Here is a 15,110-nt window from a genome sequence, read left to right as displayed (position 1 = left end):
ACACATAAAAACCCGACTTTTTACTTAAGTAGCCTACCAGATATGGGTGTCATGCCATACAATATTTTTAATTCAGCGATGACTCATCTGCACGTCTCTGATTGGCCATTGCATTCATAAGCTCAACAGAATCGTGTGTGATTGGTTATAATGCAGCGCTGTACAAACGCGTCTGTTTCTGGCTCAGCGCCAGCAAAAGCGCAAACGCAGATTTAAATGTAGCAGCTGATGCTGTGCCGCACTAAACGATCTAATCACACCGGTGTGAACAATCAAATCAAATATAAAAAAATATTATTCAGCTATCTTTTGTCTTTTGGAAGCTGAATTACTTATTACATGCTGTGTGGTATCGGCGTTTGGTATCGGGGCATTTTAACGAGTACGAGTAAGAGTACGGGAGACCAGTATCGGGCCGGTATTGGTGCATCCCTAGTTATAATGCAGCGCTGTACAAACGCTTCTGTCTCTGGCTCAGTGCCAGCCAAAGCGCGAACGCAGATTTGAATAGCAGCTGATGCTGTGCCGCACTAAACGATCTAATCACACCGGTGTGAACAATCAAATCAAATATAAAAAAATATTATTCAGCTATCTTTTGTCTTTTGGAAGCTGAATTCAAAATCCACTTGGCTCAGAAATTAGTTTGAATGGGCATGACGCCTCTGCTGTCGCTGTATAATGGTTTCCACACTTCATTAAGCAGTAGGCCTACAACCATTTTCAACTGTGATAATAATCAGAAATGTTTCTTGTGCAGCAAATCAGCATATTATAATGATCTCTGAAGGATCATGAGACACTAAAGAGAAGTTGAGATCTGACATCATAGAGGGAAAAAAACTTTATTTTAAATTGTAAAATTATTTCACAATATTAATGTTTTTCAATATTTTTTATCTGATAGCCTAAATGCAGTTGGTGAACATGAACAAAGAACCTTATACAAATCCTTAGAACAGTATTGTATATCATATCAAAACAAGCACAAGCACACTTATGAACATTTGTTAAAAAAATTATTTTTTAACATGAAATTGCTTTTTCCATTCCGTAAAATGCAGTGAAGTAGGCTATTTGTTTTCTCATTTACAGTGTACCAAATGTAGGCTACTTTTAAACTTTTGTCCATTTTGTTTAATCCAAAATTTTACTTATTACAGGGACACTTTCATGCTTGTGTGTGTGGTCTTAGATTCCTATTCATTTTGTAAATATCGCCTAAGCCTAACAGTTTAAGAACAATCACACCAGCATTTGAAAAAATCATGTTTTGTCCCGTATTTCAAAATTTCTTTACGACTGGGTGATCGCAAGTAGTGTTCTGTCACGCGAGAACAGACTAATCAAAGGTAACTAAGCTTGTCATAGAACAAAATTACCATCAAATCACAATTCGTTATCGATTAACTTGCAGTAGGCTAAGTGAAGGCGGGATAGATAGGCGGAATCACGCTGAATGACAGACACAGAAGCGCTCTCTCAGCCGCGCGCACGCGCTATCCCAGTTCTGCACTCTCAGAAAAAAAGGTACAAAAGCTGTCACTGGGGTGGTAGTACCTTTTCAAAAGGCACACCTTTGTACCTAAAGAGTCCATATTGGTACCTTAAAGGTACATATTAGTCACTGAAGTGTACATATTAGTACCTAAAAGGTACAAAAGTGTACTTTTTGAAAAGGTACCGCCCCAGTGACAGCTTTTGTACCTTTTTTTCTGAGAGTATGCGATCAGTTCTCCTTGCGCCTTAAGTTAATTGTCAAATACACACACACAGCTCTCAATGTCCATCGTGTGGAGTAGCCTATCTCACGTAAATACAGTCGGTTATGGCTTAAGTGAACGTAAACAGGTGGGTGATGAGTGGTTATGAACGAATCGCATTTGTCCGTGTTTCACTCCGTCTCGAATCGCGCTCGCGGAAAGCGCTTGAGAAACAGTGGGCCCTATACACCCGGCGCAATGCGGTGTTTTTTGCTAGTTTCAGCCGACGCAGTTGTCATTTTCACGTCCTGCGCCACGTTGGAACGAATGAATGAAACGCATTTGTCCGTGTTTCACTCCGTCTCGAATCGCGCTCTCGGAAAGCGCTTGAGAAACAGTGTCTATTCCGCTGCTCGGTACGCTTTCAACTCCTTTTTTTTAGTCTGGAGCAAGACTGTAGGACATTCACATTACATGATTTAACTGATTTTTACGTATAAGGGCGACAGCGCACCGCATTAAAATAAATGATAATCCATGTTTTCATGACCGCTGGCCAAATTAAAAAAGAAACTAAAATTAAATCATCTTTGAGAGCAAGGGGGCCCCCTGGTGTTTCTGGGGCCCTACGCAACTTGCTATTTTGCATATAGGGAGGATCGGCTCTGGGTCTTAAAGGGACAGCAGCCTAAATAAAATTACTGTCTGTCTCGTTAATGTTAATCAAACAACAAAAGATGTATACATGTACTGTATTAGAAAAACGAGTGTATTTAATATTTAATTTGTATCTATTGTATTTGTCTTATGGTTAATACACACACAGCTGTCAAAATGTCCATCGTGTGGAATATCTTACGTAAATACACTAAAGTCGGTTATGGCTTAAGTGAACGTAAACAGGTGAAAACAGGTAAAAACCAGATACTGTATGTGTCAGTATCTTACATTCATTCGGTCTTAAAGGGACAGCAGCCTAATTGAATACATGTCAGTCTCATTAATGTTAATCAATCAACAAAAGATGTTAAATTAATGTATACATGTTAAACCTACTGTATTAGAAAAATGAGTTTGTTGTATTTGTCTTATGGTTTGTAATTTGCTTCTTTATTTTTATATAAAAATAACTATGTACCGTTGTATATATATATATATATATATATATATATATATAATTTAGATATCATGAAATGAAATTTCTCATATCGTGGTCATTTGTCAAACAACCTGCTGCTTTTACTGTGCATCAACAGTAATTAGACGTGACAGTCTTATTACACATTTTAAAATGGGTAAAACTTCAGCATCTGGATCCCCAGCATCGGCAGCACCACAAAAAAATCTGATTTTTTTCTTATCTCGGGTCAGTTTTATGATGTAGGTTCAGTTTTAATGACTTTAATACATTTTAGAGTTATAGTTAATTGTTTCTAATTGGCCTAAATGCCAATGTGCCAACAAGCACTACAAATGTATAAAACAACAGATTATACAGACACTTCATATATTAAATGGTAATGTAAATTATATTTGGTAGATTACACTTTCATATAAACATTTGTGATTTGTAAATTTGTCAAATGTGCCTTATGCACGTTTGGGCTGTTGACGTTGCTTTTACAACATTTTGATCAGCAGGTTTCGCCAGAGCGCGATGTTTCGAGGTTTCGAAATGGAATCATTTGGCGAAGCAACTGGTTCATTTGATTCAGAGATTGAAAAGCTTTGTTTTTTGCATCACTCATGAGAGCATTTCCTAATCATTAGTTATTCAACTCTAACATGATTTCTTAACTAAAAAAATCTGAGACTTTAAATAATAAAAAAAACGTTATTGGGAAACGATTTATATTTGCATCTATGTCTACGATATTCACCAAATAAAATTATTAGCTTCAAAATAACTTCAAAGAACCACATCTTTTCAACAACAGCACTAGGGGGGCGGAGGGCTGCAGTCACGTGACGCAGTGACGTCGTTGCCGGAAGTAGCCTCGTTCTGGCCGTCAGGGCAACACCTAGAAAAAACACATCCCCGACGACGCGCCTCAAGCCCGTAATATGGGCGAATTTTAACACTAAAACACAACTCGATCTGGCACCTTACCCCTTAACACTACACGAGGAATCCGTTGGGTTGTGATTTAGCTCGTTTTAACGGTCGTTTGAGCCATGTCTCGGGGCGCGCTGCAGCCGAGCCAGCAGAAGCTGGCGGAGAAACTGACGATACTCAACGACCGCGGCATTGGGATGCTCACGCGCATCTACAACATCAAGAAGGTGAGAATAAGCGCTTCATGCATGTGTGTTTCAGAGAACTGCAGTAGGCACACACACATATATACACACACGGGGTTGATGAGGCCAGGCCCTGATTGATTGAGTGCGTGTGTGTGTGCGCACGCGATACAGCCATAAATCAATGTACCGGCTCATTTTGAATGAGATTTAGTTCGGGTTAGTGAATCTCCAGCCGAAACGAGTCGATCTAATGCATATTAGTAATGATTCTTTTAATGGTGAGGTGAGGATGGCTAATGTCCTAGTTTTACCCCCCCCTACGATCATAAAGCAAGATACCATGCTATGTATCTATGTACTGGCACTGTCTATTCAGGGCTAAGTGCACAAAGCCATGATTGAGAAGGCCTGTGAATATTGTGTGTCCAGACTAGAACCTCACCGTGACCCAGCTTTTAAAGCACTTATAATGACCCATCTATAAAGGCGGATAATCCAATCCAGACATCTCCGCTCTGAAAGCGTGAGTTTCTACAAAGATCTAATTGTGGGTAGTTGGTAGTTGCCTGACAGTGCTGGATAAATTGAATCTTTCTGTTTGATATGACAGTGGGTGTGTTGAAAACAGCACACCAAGCCCTTTCACTCCTTCAGCTCATCAGCTCTCATGCCTGAAGTCCAGAGCATGTCTGACAGATGTCAGATCTGTAGGTTTCTGAAGCAGGGTCTGATGGTGGTTTGACAGTTGTGTTCTGCAGTATTGCTATTTTATCAATTCCTTTTGATATTGAAGAGTGATTTTAATCGTAAAAGTAATTGTTTGATTTTGCTGAGCTGTAATAAGAAATCATTGATCTGTGATTTAAGAATCAGAGGCACTATGGGTTGGGATTATGGGATATTAAACATATTTGGCTGAATATCATAGAAACACCAACATGTCTGGATCATATTTCACCACAAAATCAAAAGATATTTTGCTACAATGTTTAGCATTGACATTATTTTCATGGCAGTTAAGCACATTTTCCCTGCAAATTCTCATTATTTTAATGCAAGAAGAAATTTTTTTTTCTAATATATGTGTGTGTGTGTGTGTATGTATATACATATATATAGTTTGAAGTATACTTAATGATAGCATCTGTTTCAATGCTTTAATGCTTATTTTATTTTTTTTATTATATAAGTTATTTTTGTGAGACCGTGTCATAAATAGGTTAGAAATCAAGTGACAGGCAATTTGTCTGTCCACACTAAACAAATATAATGACATCAAATAAAATTCTTAAAATTAAAGGGTTAGTTCACCCAAAAATGAAAATTACCCCATGATTTACTTACCCTCAAGCCATCCTAGATGTATATGACTGTCTTCTTTCAGACGAATACAATCGGAGTTATATTAAAAAACATCCTGGCTCTTCCAAGCTTTATAATGAGAGTGGATGGTAGCCCAAAATTTGAAGTCCAAAAAATTGAACCAATCCATTATAAAAGAAGTCCACACGGCTCCGGGGGGTTAATAAAGGCCTTCTGAAGCAATGCGATTCATTTAAGAAAAATATCCATATTTACAACTTTATAAACCTTAATCTCTAACTTCCGCTAACTGTCGTACGCGCGTTCACGAGAGAGGGGCGTCCAGCGGATGACGTAAGCGTAGCATAAACTCCGGTGAGAATATGCTAGTCTCGCGAGAAACAAGTTTTGTTTACATCAAAGGAAAACCAGTGTCCTCTTGGCTTATATTAGGCTTGTTTGAGATGCTCCTCGCCTGAAATGAAGGCGAGAGGAGGCGGCTGCAGTGAGGGGAGGAGTGAAATTAGTGCAGGCAAGACGGACAGTTCTGACCTCTCGAAGCACAACAGATACCTACGAGATCAAAGGCGGATATCGCGTTATTCTCACTCACGCGCTGTGTTGCTGATTAACATGATATCATTTCAGTTCTGTTGCTTTTATATTAAAATAGCTATGATAAACAAGACACTCAAAGTGCTTGCTATTTAGTTCCATACGAAAGGCGTATTTATCATTCATTTTTACTTTAATACAAACATGTATTTTAGATATTTATCGAGATATGACAACAATCACATCTCACACAGAGATCGCACTGTTATAGTGTTTGGGAATATTCATGCATAATTTAAACACAATCACATGAAATCAGATAAAAAATAAAACATTTTAGCAGAGAAACAACATCACGGTTGTCTGAACCAATGAGCATTAAGCTGTGTCGTCAGCCAGTCGTTTCCCATCATGCTTTTGATCAGCGCAGTCGGTGGAGAGCAACTGCGCCCGACTGCACAATCTGACAGCCGTCTCGAGAGTTTTTGGCACATGTCAGCATGACATCAGAGCAAGTCGGACGCAACTCGGACACTTTTCTAACCGGCATGCATCTCGCGGTGATCACCGGTGATCGGTTCTGCGCAGATTTTGCTCATCTCAAACAAGCCTATTGAAATCCTCCGACATTTTTCTTTACAAATCCTCGTTTTGTACTACTAATTCGTGACCGATGTTTTGTTTTGCTCTCTCCTCTGCGCTTCCACGTTCGTCACTACCGCGCTTGCCTACGCTTACGTCATCCACTGGACGCCACTCTCTTGTGAATGCGTGTATGACAGTTAGCAGAAGCTAGAGAGAATGTCATATACACCTAGGATGGCTTGAAGGTGAGTAAATCATGGGGTAATTTTCATTTTTGAGTGAACTATCCCTTTAATTTAAGTGCTTATTTTGCATAATATTTACAGGGAAAAAATATCTGTTAAAAATGATGATAATAAATTTTGACAAATGTCATGACTCGTGTCTGATAATCAGACAGACTGATTCTGATAATCTGAAAAAGGCCAAATTGTTAACTGGCCTCAAAAAATGTAACCGTAATTTTCTTCCAGGACATTATCCATTAATTTTACGGACATTTATTTTAACCCTAAAACACAATGAAGTGCAAAATTTAAAATACAGATAAAACACTTGTATAAAAAAACTATATGGAAAATATTATATTAATATTAATATTTTCTCTCATATTAATATGCACATTGTGCCCTATTTTTTATTTTTTTAAATGTTGTTTTGTTTTTATTTCTTTTTTTTAACAGTGCACAAAGGTGAATTTGGTAGGAAAGTGCTTCAGTGTCATGAAGTAACATTCTTTTTATATTGTTGTATCTGTTATATCCCCTTAATGTTGTTGAAATGTGAGCTGGACATGTTTTCGTAAGATTCCCTCAGCAGTCAGGGGCTTGAAATATCTTGAATCATGCAAACATCACACACAAATTAAAGCCTGTCAGTTCTAGTCTGCATGTTCAAATAATTGGCCAATAAAGCCACTTTCTAAGGTTTTTGAGAAAGGCTTGGCATTGAGGCTAGCAGTAATGGAAGCAGTCCAGATCACAGCAGAAAGTGGGCTAGTGGAGGACCAGCGCTGTTAGCATTTTCCTCCCTCTGGCCGTGAACTCACTCGGATATGTGATGTGAATTCATTAGTGTGTGTGATGCCCGTTTAGAGCGCAGGAAGGTCTCTAGAGTGCCGCCTGTCTCTCCATGCCCACTGATGTCACTCGTGTACATCTGATCTCGTTCATTCAAACAAGTCATCGGGGGTCAACCCAATATTAGTCATATTCTGTCGTTCTTCTGTACTCCCATGCACCATATCCATTCAGAATACAGCACTGTGGGAAACTTGACCGAACCAGTTCAGTGTTATTGCCCATTATTTCATATTGTATTTTTTTCTGTCAAATTTAGTTGAAAAATAGCTTTTCCACAGGACTAGAAATTGGAATACATGCTTTTGGTAGTCCTGTTGCCTAGCAACTGGCAGGCATTGCATTGAGTGCTGTAAGATCTACGTTGCATTGTGGTGGATACAGAGGGAGTTTTAGATGTCCTTTTGATTCTGAATTCATGACACTCACATTTTTATTCTTGCTATTTTTGCTTTGTAACGGCTACTATCTAAACCAATAGAATATGACGTTTGTTTTTTTGTATAAGTTTGTACCTTAAATGGGCATAATCACCTCTTATCTTGCTTGTGCAATTTAAGCTGATAACTGTCTACACTGACTTTGCTTTAAACACGACTTGAGCTGAATTATGTTGGAATTGGTTAAATTTAGCATATAGGTTGGTAGCAAAACTGTGCCACGGGAAATGACAGCAGAATCATTCCACGGAAACAACCTCAGGAAGTGCGTTCTTAACTCGCAGTGTGTTTAGCTCGACATGAAATCCTTAGAGACCCCTTTTCCACCAACAGAATGCTGGTGCCAAAGCCAGTGCCCAAACGTGGAACCATTCTGAGATGAGTTTCCTGTACAATGATAAAACTCGTTCATCAAATGGGTTGTAGTTCACCCAAAAATGAAAATACTTCCATCATTTACTTATCCTCAAGTTGTTCCAAACCTGTATCAATTTCTTTCAGTTGTTGAACGCAAAAGAAGATGTTTTGAAGAAAGTTGCATTCTTCAAAATATCCTCTTTTGTGTTAAACCGAAGAAAGAACGTCATACAGGTGTGGAACAAGTGGAGGGTGAGCTATGAGCTATATTAAATGGGTGAACTATCCATTTAAATTAGCATCTTTCCCCCACTACGCAATTTTTTCCAAATGAAAATGGCATCTGATGACTACTTGACTATTTTTTTGTTCCCTGTCATTTTGCTTTATTTGATGTTTGATTCATCACGGGTTCCCTCGTACGTTATACAGTGTTCCCTTATGAATTTTTATGCACATGCACACTCTTCAAAAACCGCACTGATTGTTGAAACTACAATAAAATATTATATGATTAAATGGAATGAAAGATAGAATGTTAGCTTGCTTGTTGTGTATTCTTGCTTGTCTGATTCAAATCAACTGACTTAAACTCAAATCAACCAAAGCAACTCAAAACAACCCTGTTACATTGCCTTATGTGTGGCTGTTTTGGCACCAACATCATTTTGGTGAAAAGGTTTAAGAGACCATAGAAACTGATCCAGAACATAGGAAAAATGAATTATTCTTTCAAGAGCTACACCTCTTGGAGTAATAGTTAAACTGAGTTCAAAAGAACAAGCACATGTATAGGCTTTTCACACTGCGCTTAACCCCGGGTTATCATTGTTCTAAACACCACTTTTAACCCCGGGTAAAGAAACATTTCACACCTGTAATTTGAAAGCGGTGTTAGCACCGCTTTTTACCCGGGGTTATGAAACCCTGCTCCAGAGCAGTGTTGTGTTAACATTGCATTGCGGTGCTAAGTTTGTTCAGTGTGAAACAGAGCGGTGTTTGCTTGTTGCTGCTGGACGCTTGGCAACAGACAGCCAATCAGAAATTGAGCAGCGAGGCTCATGTCACGTCAGTAACAGGAAACGTGCGTCGTGTAAACAGCCGCCGGTGAGAGAAATGAAAGAAATGTCAAAAGACGGAAAGCGTGTAAACAGGTTGCCTGCTGTTCGTCCAATCCGAGACAGTGACACTGCAAATATGCAAATAAGAACGTTAACCCGGGGTTTAGGAATGTACAGTGTGAAACCTCTGTTAATGAATACCCAGGATTAACAGTTAACCCCAGGTATAGTATGAGCAGGATTCCGTTTATCCGGGGTTTAGGATGACCCAGGGTTAACAATTTCAAGTGTGAAAAGCCCTTTAGTGCACTACTTGATGTAGCATCTAGTACACTTACCTGCTTGACCAGAATAGATTCAGTCTGAGATCAATGACGGTTCACTGTAATTGGCCCTTCGGTCTTATTCTGTGCATGAGATGCTTTGATGCATTGGATAAAACAGATAATAATGACATTTTTGTTTGCTTGTCTGTTTTGTTTGTTTGCTCGCTCTATCCTTGCAGTGTGTTTCTGTTCGTCTTTCTTTAAGTTCAGATCTGATTTCAGTCATTTTGTGAACATGTTGACCTTGGTTCCCTTTTACTTGCATGGATTATGTTTCTTTGACTAATCACCAACTTCCTGGTCTTTTCTTGAAAATGGGACGTTAATTCTGAACTCAGCCCACAGTGATCCTGCTCCCGGAGGAGTGAATTCTGCATGGTGTCAATGTTAGCTGTGGGAACGACTGCCTCTCAATGCACTGTGTGACCCAACTGACCCCTTGCGTCCCTCCTTAGGACCCGAACCAACACACTAACCGGAACGACTTACAATTAGTTCCCAAAGCTAATTTGTTTTGAAGTGAACATGCATGGTAGACGTTGGAACCTGTGTTTATGTGTAATTTTCTCTCTTTCTGTTACAATGCTTTCCCCAGCAAGGACAAGTTTGGAAGGTTTGCACAGCTTTTCACCTTCCTAAAATCTCAGTCTCCCCCTTCCCCCCGCTCTCCTACCAGTTTCATGTCCCATGATCTTTCTGTACGCAACTCACAAAAAAAGGCCCTTCCCAAACTGTAGCACCTGCAGGAGTCTTCTGTTTAATCTTTTTCCAAACCGATTTATTTCTATTTCTTTAGCGAAGTGAGTTTCGTTTTGATTGTTGTTTTGCGATCCTAAACTTATGCCAGTTTTACAGATGTTGAGAGCTGGGCGATATAGCTTAAACAATTTCTCAATTATATCTCAATATTTTTGCTGCATTTTGACAATATGTCTATTAATGTATGTGCTCTAAAACGGTTTACTTATTTTTATGTTTTAATATATATATATAAAGGAGTTATCTTTCCAACAGCTATTTTTACTTCATTGATTCAAAATGTTTAGTAAAATACAATTCTTTCATGTTAAAATTCTAAGCTAAAGCAAAAATCAATAGTTTTTGTCAACATCAAATCAATTCATGTTTATCCATATTTTATACTGTACATTATACATTTGTGATGCCTAAATTTCATTCAGCATAATAATGTACAATATGAAATATGATTAAATGTTCACTTTTAGATGATTGCTCCTAAAATGTTAATTATTTACTGTTATTTACCACTTTCCATTTAAGTTAGCACTATATGACAAAAGTAAATATAGGCCGATTCACTAATATCGCCCAGCCAAATATATGTAACTACAAACCTTTGCTTACATTTGTTGGGGTAATATTATTAATGCATGAGGCTTCTTTTTATTTTATTTTCAATTTTTCCATTATTTGTTTGTTTTATTTTTACCATCCTCTTTATTTTCACCAAGTTTGCTTTTAACTGCAAAGCACCAGTTGGATGTCACTACGATAAAGAACAAGGAAGAACAGAACCAGCCGTTTTTGAGGCGTAGTGTAGATTCTCTGTGGGTTTAATTATTTACTCCGCTGTGATTGGCTGTGGTAAATTATCAGTGGGCATGGGAGTAATTTAGCTAATGTAAATTTAATGTTAGTGGGTTTCACTCTGTTACCCTGAGCTAACTGCCGGTTTGCATTATTTCCAGGGCCTGCGCGTAACCCCCGTCAGTTTGCTAGCCATGCGGTGTCTTTTTTTTGGGAACGACCTAATGGGCTTTGTAAAAAAACACGTTGTCTTACAGCACCCAGAGCCTCTGTGTGTTGCCATGCACACTGGGAATGTTCTTGAGGTTCGATGCTGCGTTAGCCATAGGTGCATGTAAAGCATCATGTAACGTGTCATGTGACCATACACACTGCCCTGCCTCAGCTGCACGTCCACTGGCGCGTTCCAGCTCCTTCACTCTGTAAGACACTCACCTCTTACAGAACAGCCAGCCAATCAGACGCACTGTCCAGCAAAACCACCATCTCTCTGTTGCTCTCTCTCTCTCCAGGACTGTTTCTGATCATACACTGCTGTCTGTGTTCCACTAACTGCTCTCCAACTTCTCACGCAGCACCTTGTCCGTTTGAAGAGCATTTTCAATTCTGTCCTCTCTCTTTTCCTCTTTTTTCCTTTTTATCTGTCCTTCCATTAGGGTTGGGAATCCAGAACGTTAACATTTTTAAAACAAAACTGAAACAATGTACTAAAATACTTTTGTGTTTGCATTCTTAATTGATTGTGACACTGTGCTCAACAAAATGAGATTTAAAAAAAATCAACTTTTTTTTTTTTATTACATCATACATACTGGTTGTAGTTCGATTCCCAAACTAATTACTCTTTTAAACTTATTGTATTTGGTTAAATGAGTCAAAAATATGTATATATATTAGGCATGGGACGATAACCGGTTTCAGGGTATACCGCGGTTTGGAAAAGTCACGGTTTCAAAACCACTAAAATTTCCCGTTATACCGTTTCTGCGGTATGCGCAGTTTTTTTACGTGTTTTTTTTAAACTGAAATTATGGTTTGATTATATCTTTGATTATTGAGCTGCAGGTTTAGGCTCACTTAAGTGACTCCTTTTTTTCTTTCATTTATAGGGATTTAAAAAAAAAAATTTACGGAAAATAATTTATGTTCTGATTATTGTTGAGCTGCAGGTTTAGGCTCACTTAAGTGACTGCATTTAATTAAGGAGAATTTAATTATTTATTCTAATTATTTAGCCTGACATGTTTACTGTTCCAAAATGTTCTATATGTTTCTTAAAAATAAAATGTGTTCAATGGGAAAAAAAAGTTTTTTTTTACCCAGACATTTAAAACTAACATATTTTAGAGCTGTAATCGCAATACCGTGATACCATGAAACCGTGATATTTTTTTTATCTAAGGTTATCATACCGTCAGAATCTCATACCGGCCCATGCCTAATATATATCTAATATTTTTACAAAGTATATTTGGTATATAGTACAGTATAGTTTGAATCAATTATTTTGTGCTTCCTAAAGGGTTCTAAAAATCATTATGACCATTAAATTCCCTTTGATTCCCATTCCTACTTTCCATTCTATCTGTCCTTCTTTCTCTTTTAATCTCTATTTTCAGTCTCAACATTCTGACTCTCTTTTTTTATTTCTTCCACTGCATTTTCTAACTGTGATCAAATCCCTGCACTTTACCACACTGTTCATTCTCTCTGATCTGCCTCTGAACAGTTTGAATCTTTGTTTCATGATCAGTGGAATATCAGTCAGTTTTCTGCCCATGTTCACAGTGGTCCTGTTCAAGCTGTTGCACGTTTAGCAGTGATGTTTTTCCATGTTCGTTGTAGGCCTGTGGAGATCCCAAGGCAAAGCCTTCTTACCTGATTGACAAAAACCTAGAGTCAGCTGTGAAATTCATCGTCAGAAAATTCCCGGCCATCGAGACACGCAACAACAACGTAAGTTTCATTTTATGAATCAAGTATGCTTTAGTGAATGTTATGATGTTGATGTTAGTATATTTTTTTTACCCATGTATTAGATTAGAATTCCAATCAATGTTTAATCTATTAAAGGTGCTGCAAGTGGATTTTTTAAAATAGTTTTTATAAAACCTCTTACAGCAACTTTAATCAGTCAATATAAGTGATGAAAAAGAGTATTGCATGTTTTCTCCTGCTTTTAGTGGTGCATCAGTAAATGAGGTTTTGATTGCCATGTTTACCAAGGATCATCCCAGTTTTTCAGCAGTCAGTGGAAGGTGTTTATTCCTCCATGCTTTCTGTTATTATATCAGATCTATCAAAATTCATAATGTTAAGAATACTCATCAAGGCACAAGAGAATATGCCCCTCTGTTAAAATCTGGTGCCGTGACCCGGATCATAGCAGATATTTTGCACTAGTCTCAGTGTTACTGATGAAATAAAAATGCTGAAAGGGGCTCCTTAATGGCATTATCTGCTCAACTACTCAACTGCTCTCCATTTAAAATTGGTATGTTCTCATATAAAACAACAGTAATTGAGGGAAATATGATTTCTGTTTACATCTTGATTTTGTTTATTTTTAGAATTCTATTTTAGATAAGAGCTATATTGTTTTAATATGTAATAATGAATAATGTATACATATTATTAATAGTAATTATTTATTTATTTATAATATATAAAGTTTGATGAGGCCACCTGTTTGAGAACCACTGCTCTAAATGATGACTATAGATCTTTAACAAATATATACAGCTTTGTATATCTCATGTGCTAATATTAAGTGGATGTGGTGTTGGGTGACAGTTGTTGTAGTAATGAAACAAGTGCTCAATAATCTGTTTTCTGTTTCAGCAGTTTTAGTCTCCCATCTGATTACCATCATACCCCACCAAGCCCAGTCCTTTCTATAACACTTTGTTGCCATTGCAACAACCCTGAACATCTCTGAAGCATGTTTACCATGCTGTTCATGGGTTACTATGGTGCTCATTCCTCAACCACCAGAGAGTGATTCAAACATCACTGCTTATGGTTGTGGAATATTGAGGTTTAGTTTGAGGTCATTGTAAAATCACAATGTTTAGTCATGCAGCCCCTTTTTTTCAAAATGTCTGATGTAGTGTCAGCTTTACTAGGTCAGAACATGAGATGATGTCCTCATGAGAGGGGCTTTCCCAGATCTGTCTGTCTTTCCAGGAACCTTTGGCCACACTTAACTTGACCACAAATAGGATTTATTCTTAATGTGGAATAATTTTTGTCTGGATCAATCCATATAACCCAGAGAAAAGATGCAGTCAGCACTTCTTTACTGGTGTTTATCAGTAAGGAAATTACATCAGTTCAGCCCATATTGCTTTAGGAATGTAGGCGTGTCATAGATTCACACCTCTACTGGTTTTGGTTTGGCATTCCTGCTACTACACTTTCTGATTTCTGTGCACAACTCAAATGACTTGTACTACTATTGGGGTAAAGTACATTTTCCGCCTGGTTATTTATCTCGGATACCCCTTTTCCACCAACAAGATCCTAGTGCCAGAGTCAGTACCTATTCTGACACAATTCTGCTAGGGTTGGGTATCGTTTGGTTTTTTTCCGATACCGGTGCCAAATCAATGCTTTTAAAACGGTTCCAGTGCCTGAACCGATACTTAAAAATAAATAAATGCAAATAAAAAAATACCCAAAATAGGATGGATTGGCCATTATTTAGCGCTATAAACACATTTAATGTCGGTTTCATTCATACTGGACGCCACAGGGTGCCCTCACGCAGAAACTCCACGTGAGTATCACAGAAGGAAAAGGACTCAGGAAATCCCTAATATGGACAAAGGCATTGTTATCGCTGTAACTGAGTAAACAGAAGATATAAACGTTTTGAATGATAAAACAAAGACAATAAACACTCGACTGC

The 15,110-nt window shown here is 38.0% G+C and overlaps 1 protein-coding gene across 4 annotated transcripts in view; it reads left to right on the top strand.

The window, feature by feature from the left end:
• Positions 1-3,671: 3,671 nt before the first annotated feature.
• Positions 3,672-15,110, top strand: part of nckap1 (NCK-associated protein 1) — a 55,221-nt gene continuing 43,782 nt past the window's right edge. For 2 of the 4 annotated variants that reach the window (XM_016551545.1, XM_016551544.1), the window contains exons 1-3: positions 3,672-3,986; positions 10,248-10,265; positions 13,046-13,156. In XM_016551545.1, coding sequence (XP_016407031.1) covers positions 3,879-3,986; positions 10,248-10,265; positions 13,046-13,156 — 237 coding nt within the window. In that variant the 5' untranslated portion in view covers positions 3,672-3,878. The remainder of the gene's footprint in view (positions 3,987-10,247; positions 10,266-13,045; positions 13,157-15,110) is intronic. The other 2 variants (XM_016551547.1, XM_016551546.1) reach the window with 1 other exon arrangement.

The sequence above is a fragment of the Sinocyclocheilus rhinocerous genome, unplaced genomic scaffold, assembly GCF_001515625.1.
Source record: "Sinocyclocheilus rhinocerous isolate Xijiao unplaced genomic scaffold, SAMN03320098_v1.1 scaffold2751, whole genome shotgun sequence".
NCBI classification, from domain to species: domain Eukaryota; kingdom Metazoa; phylum Chordata; class Actinopteri; order Cypriniformes; family Cyprinidae; genus Sinocyclocheilus; species Sinocyclocheilus rhinocerous.
The sequence above is the reverse complement of the archived record's forward strand: the minus strand, read 5'-3'. Positions and strand labels throughout refer to the sequence as shown.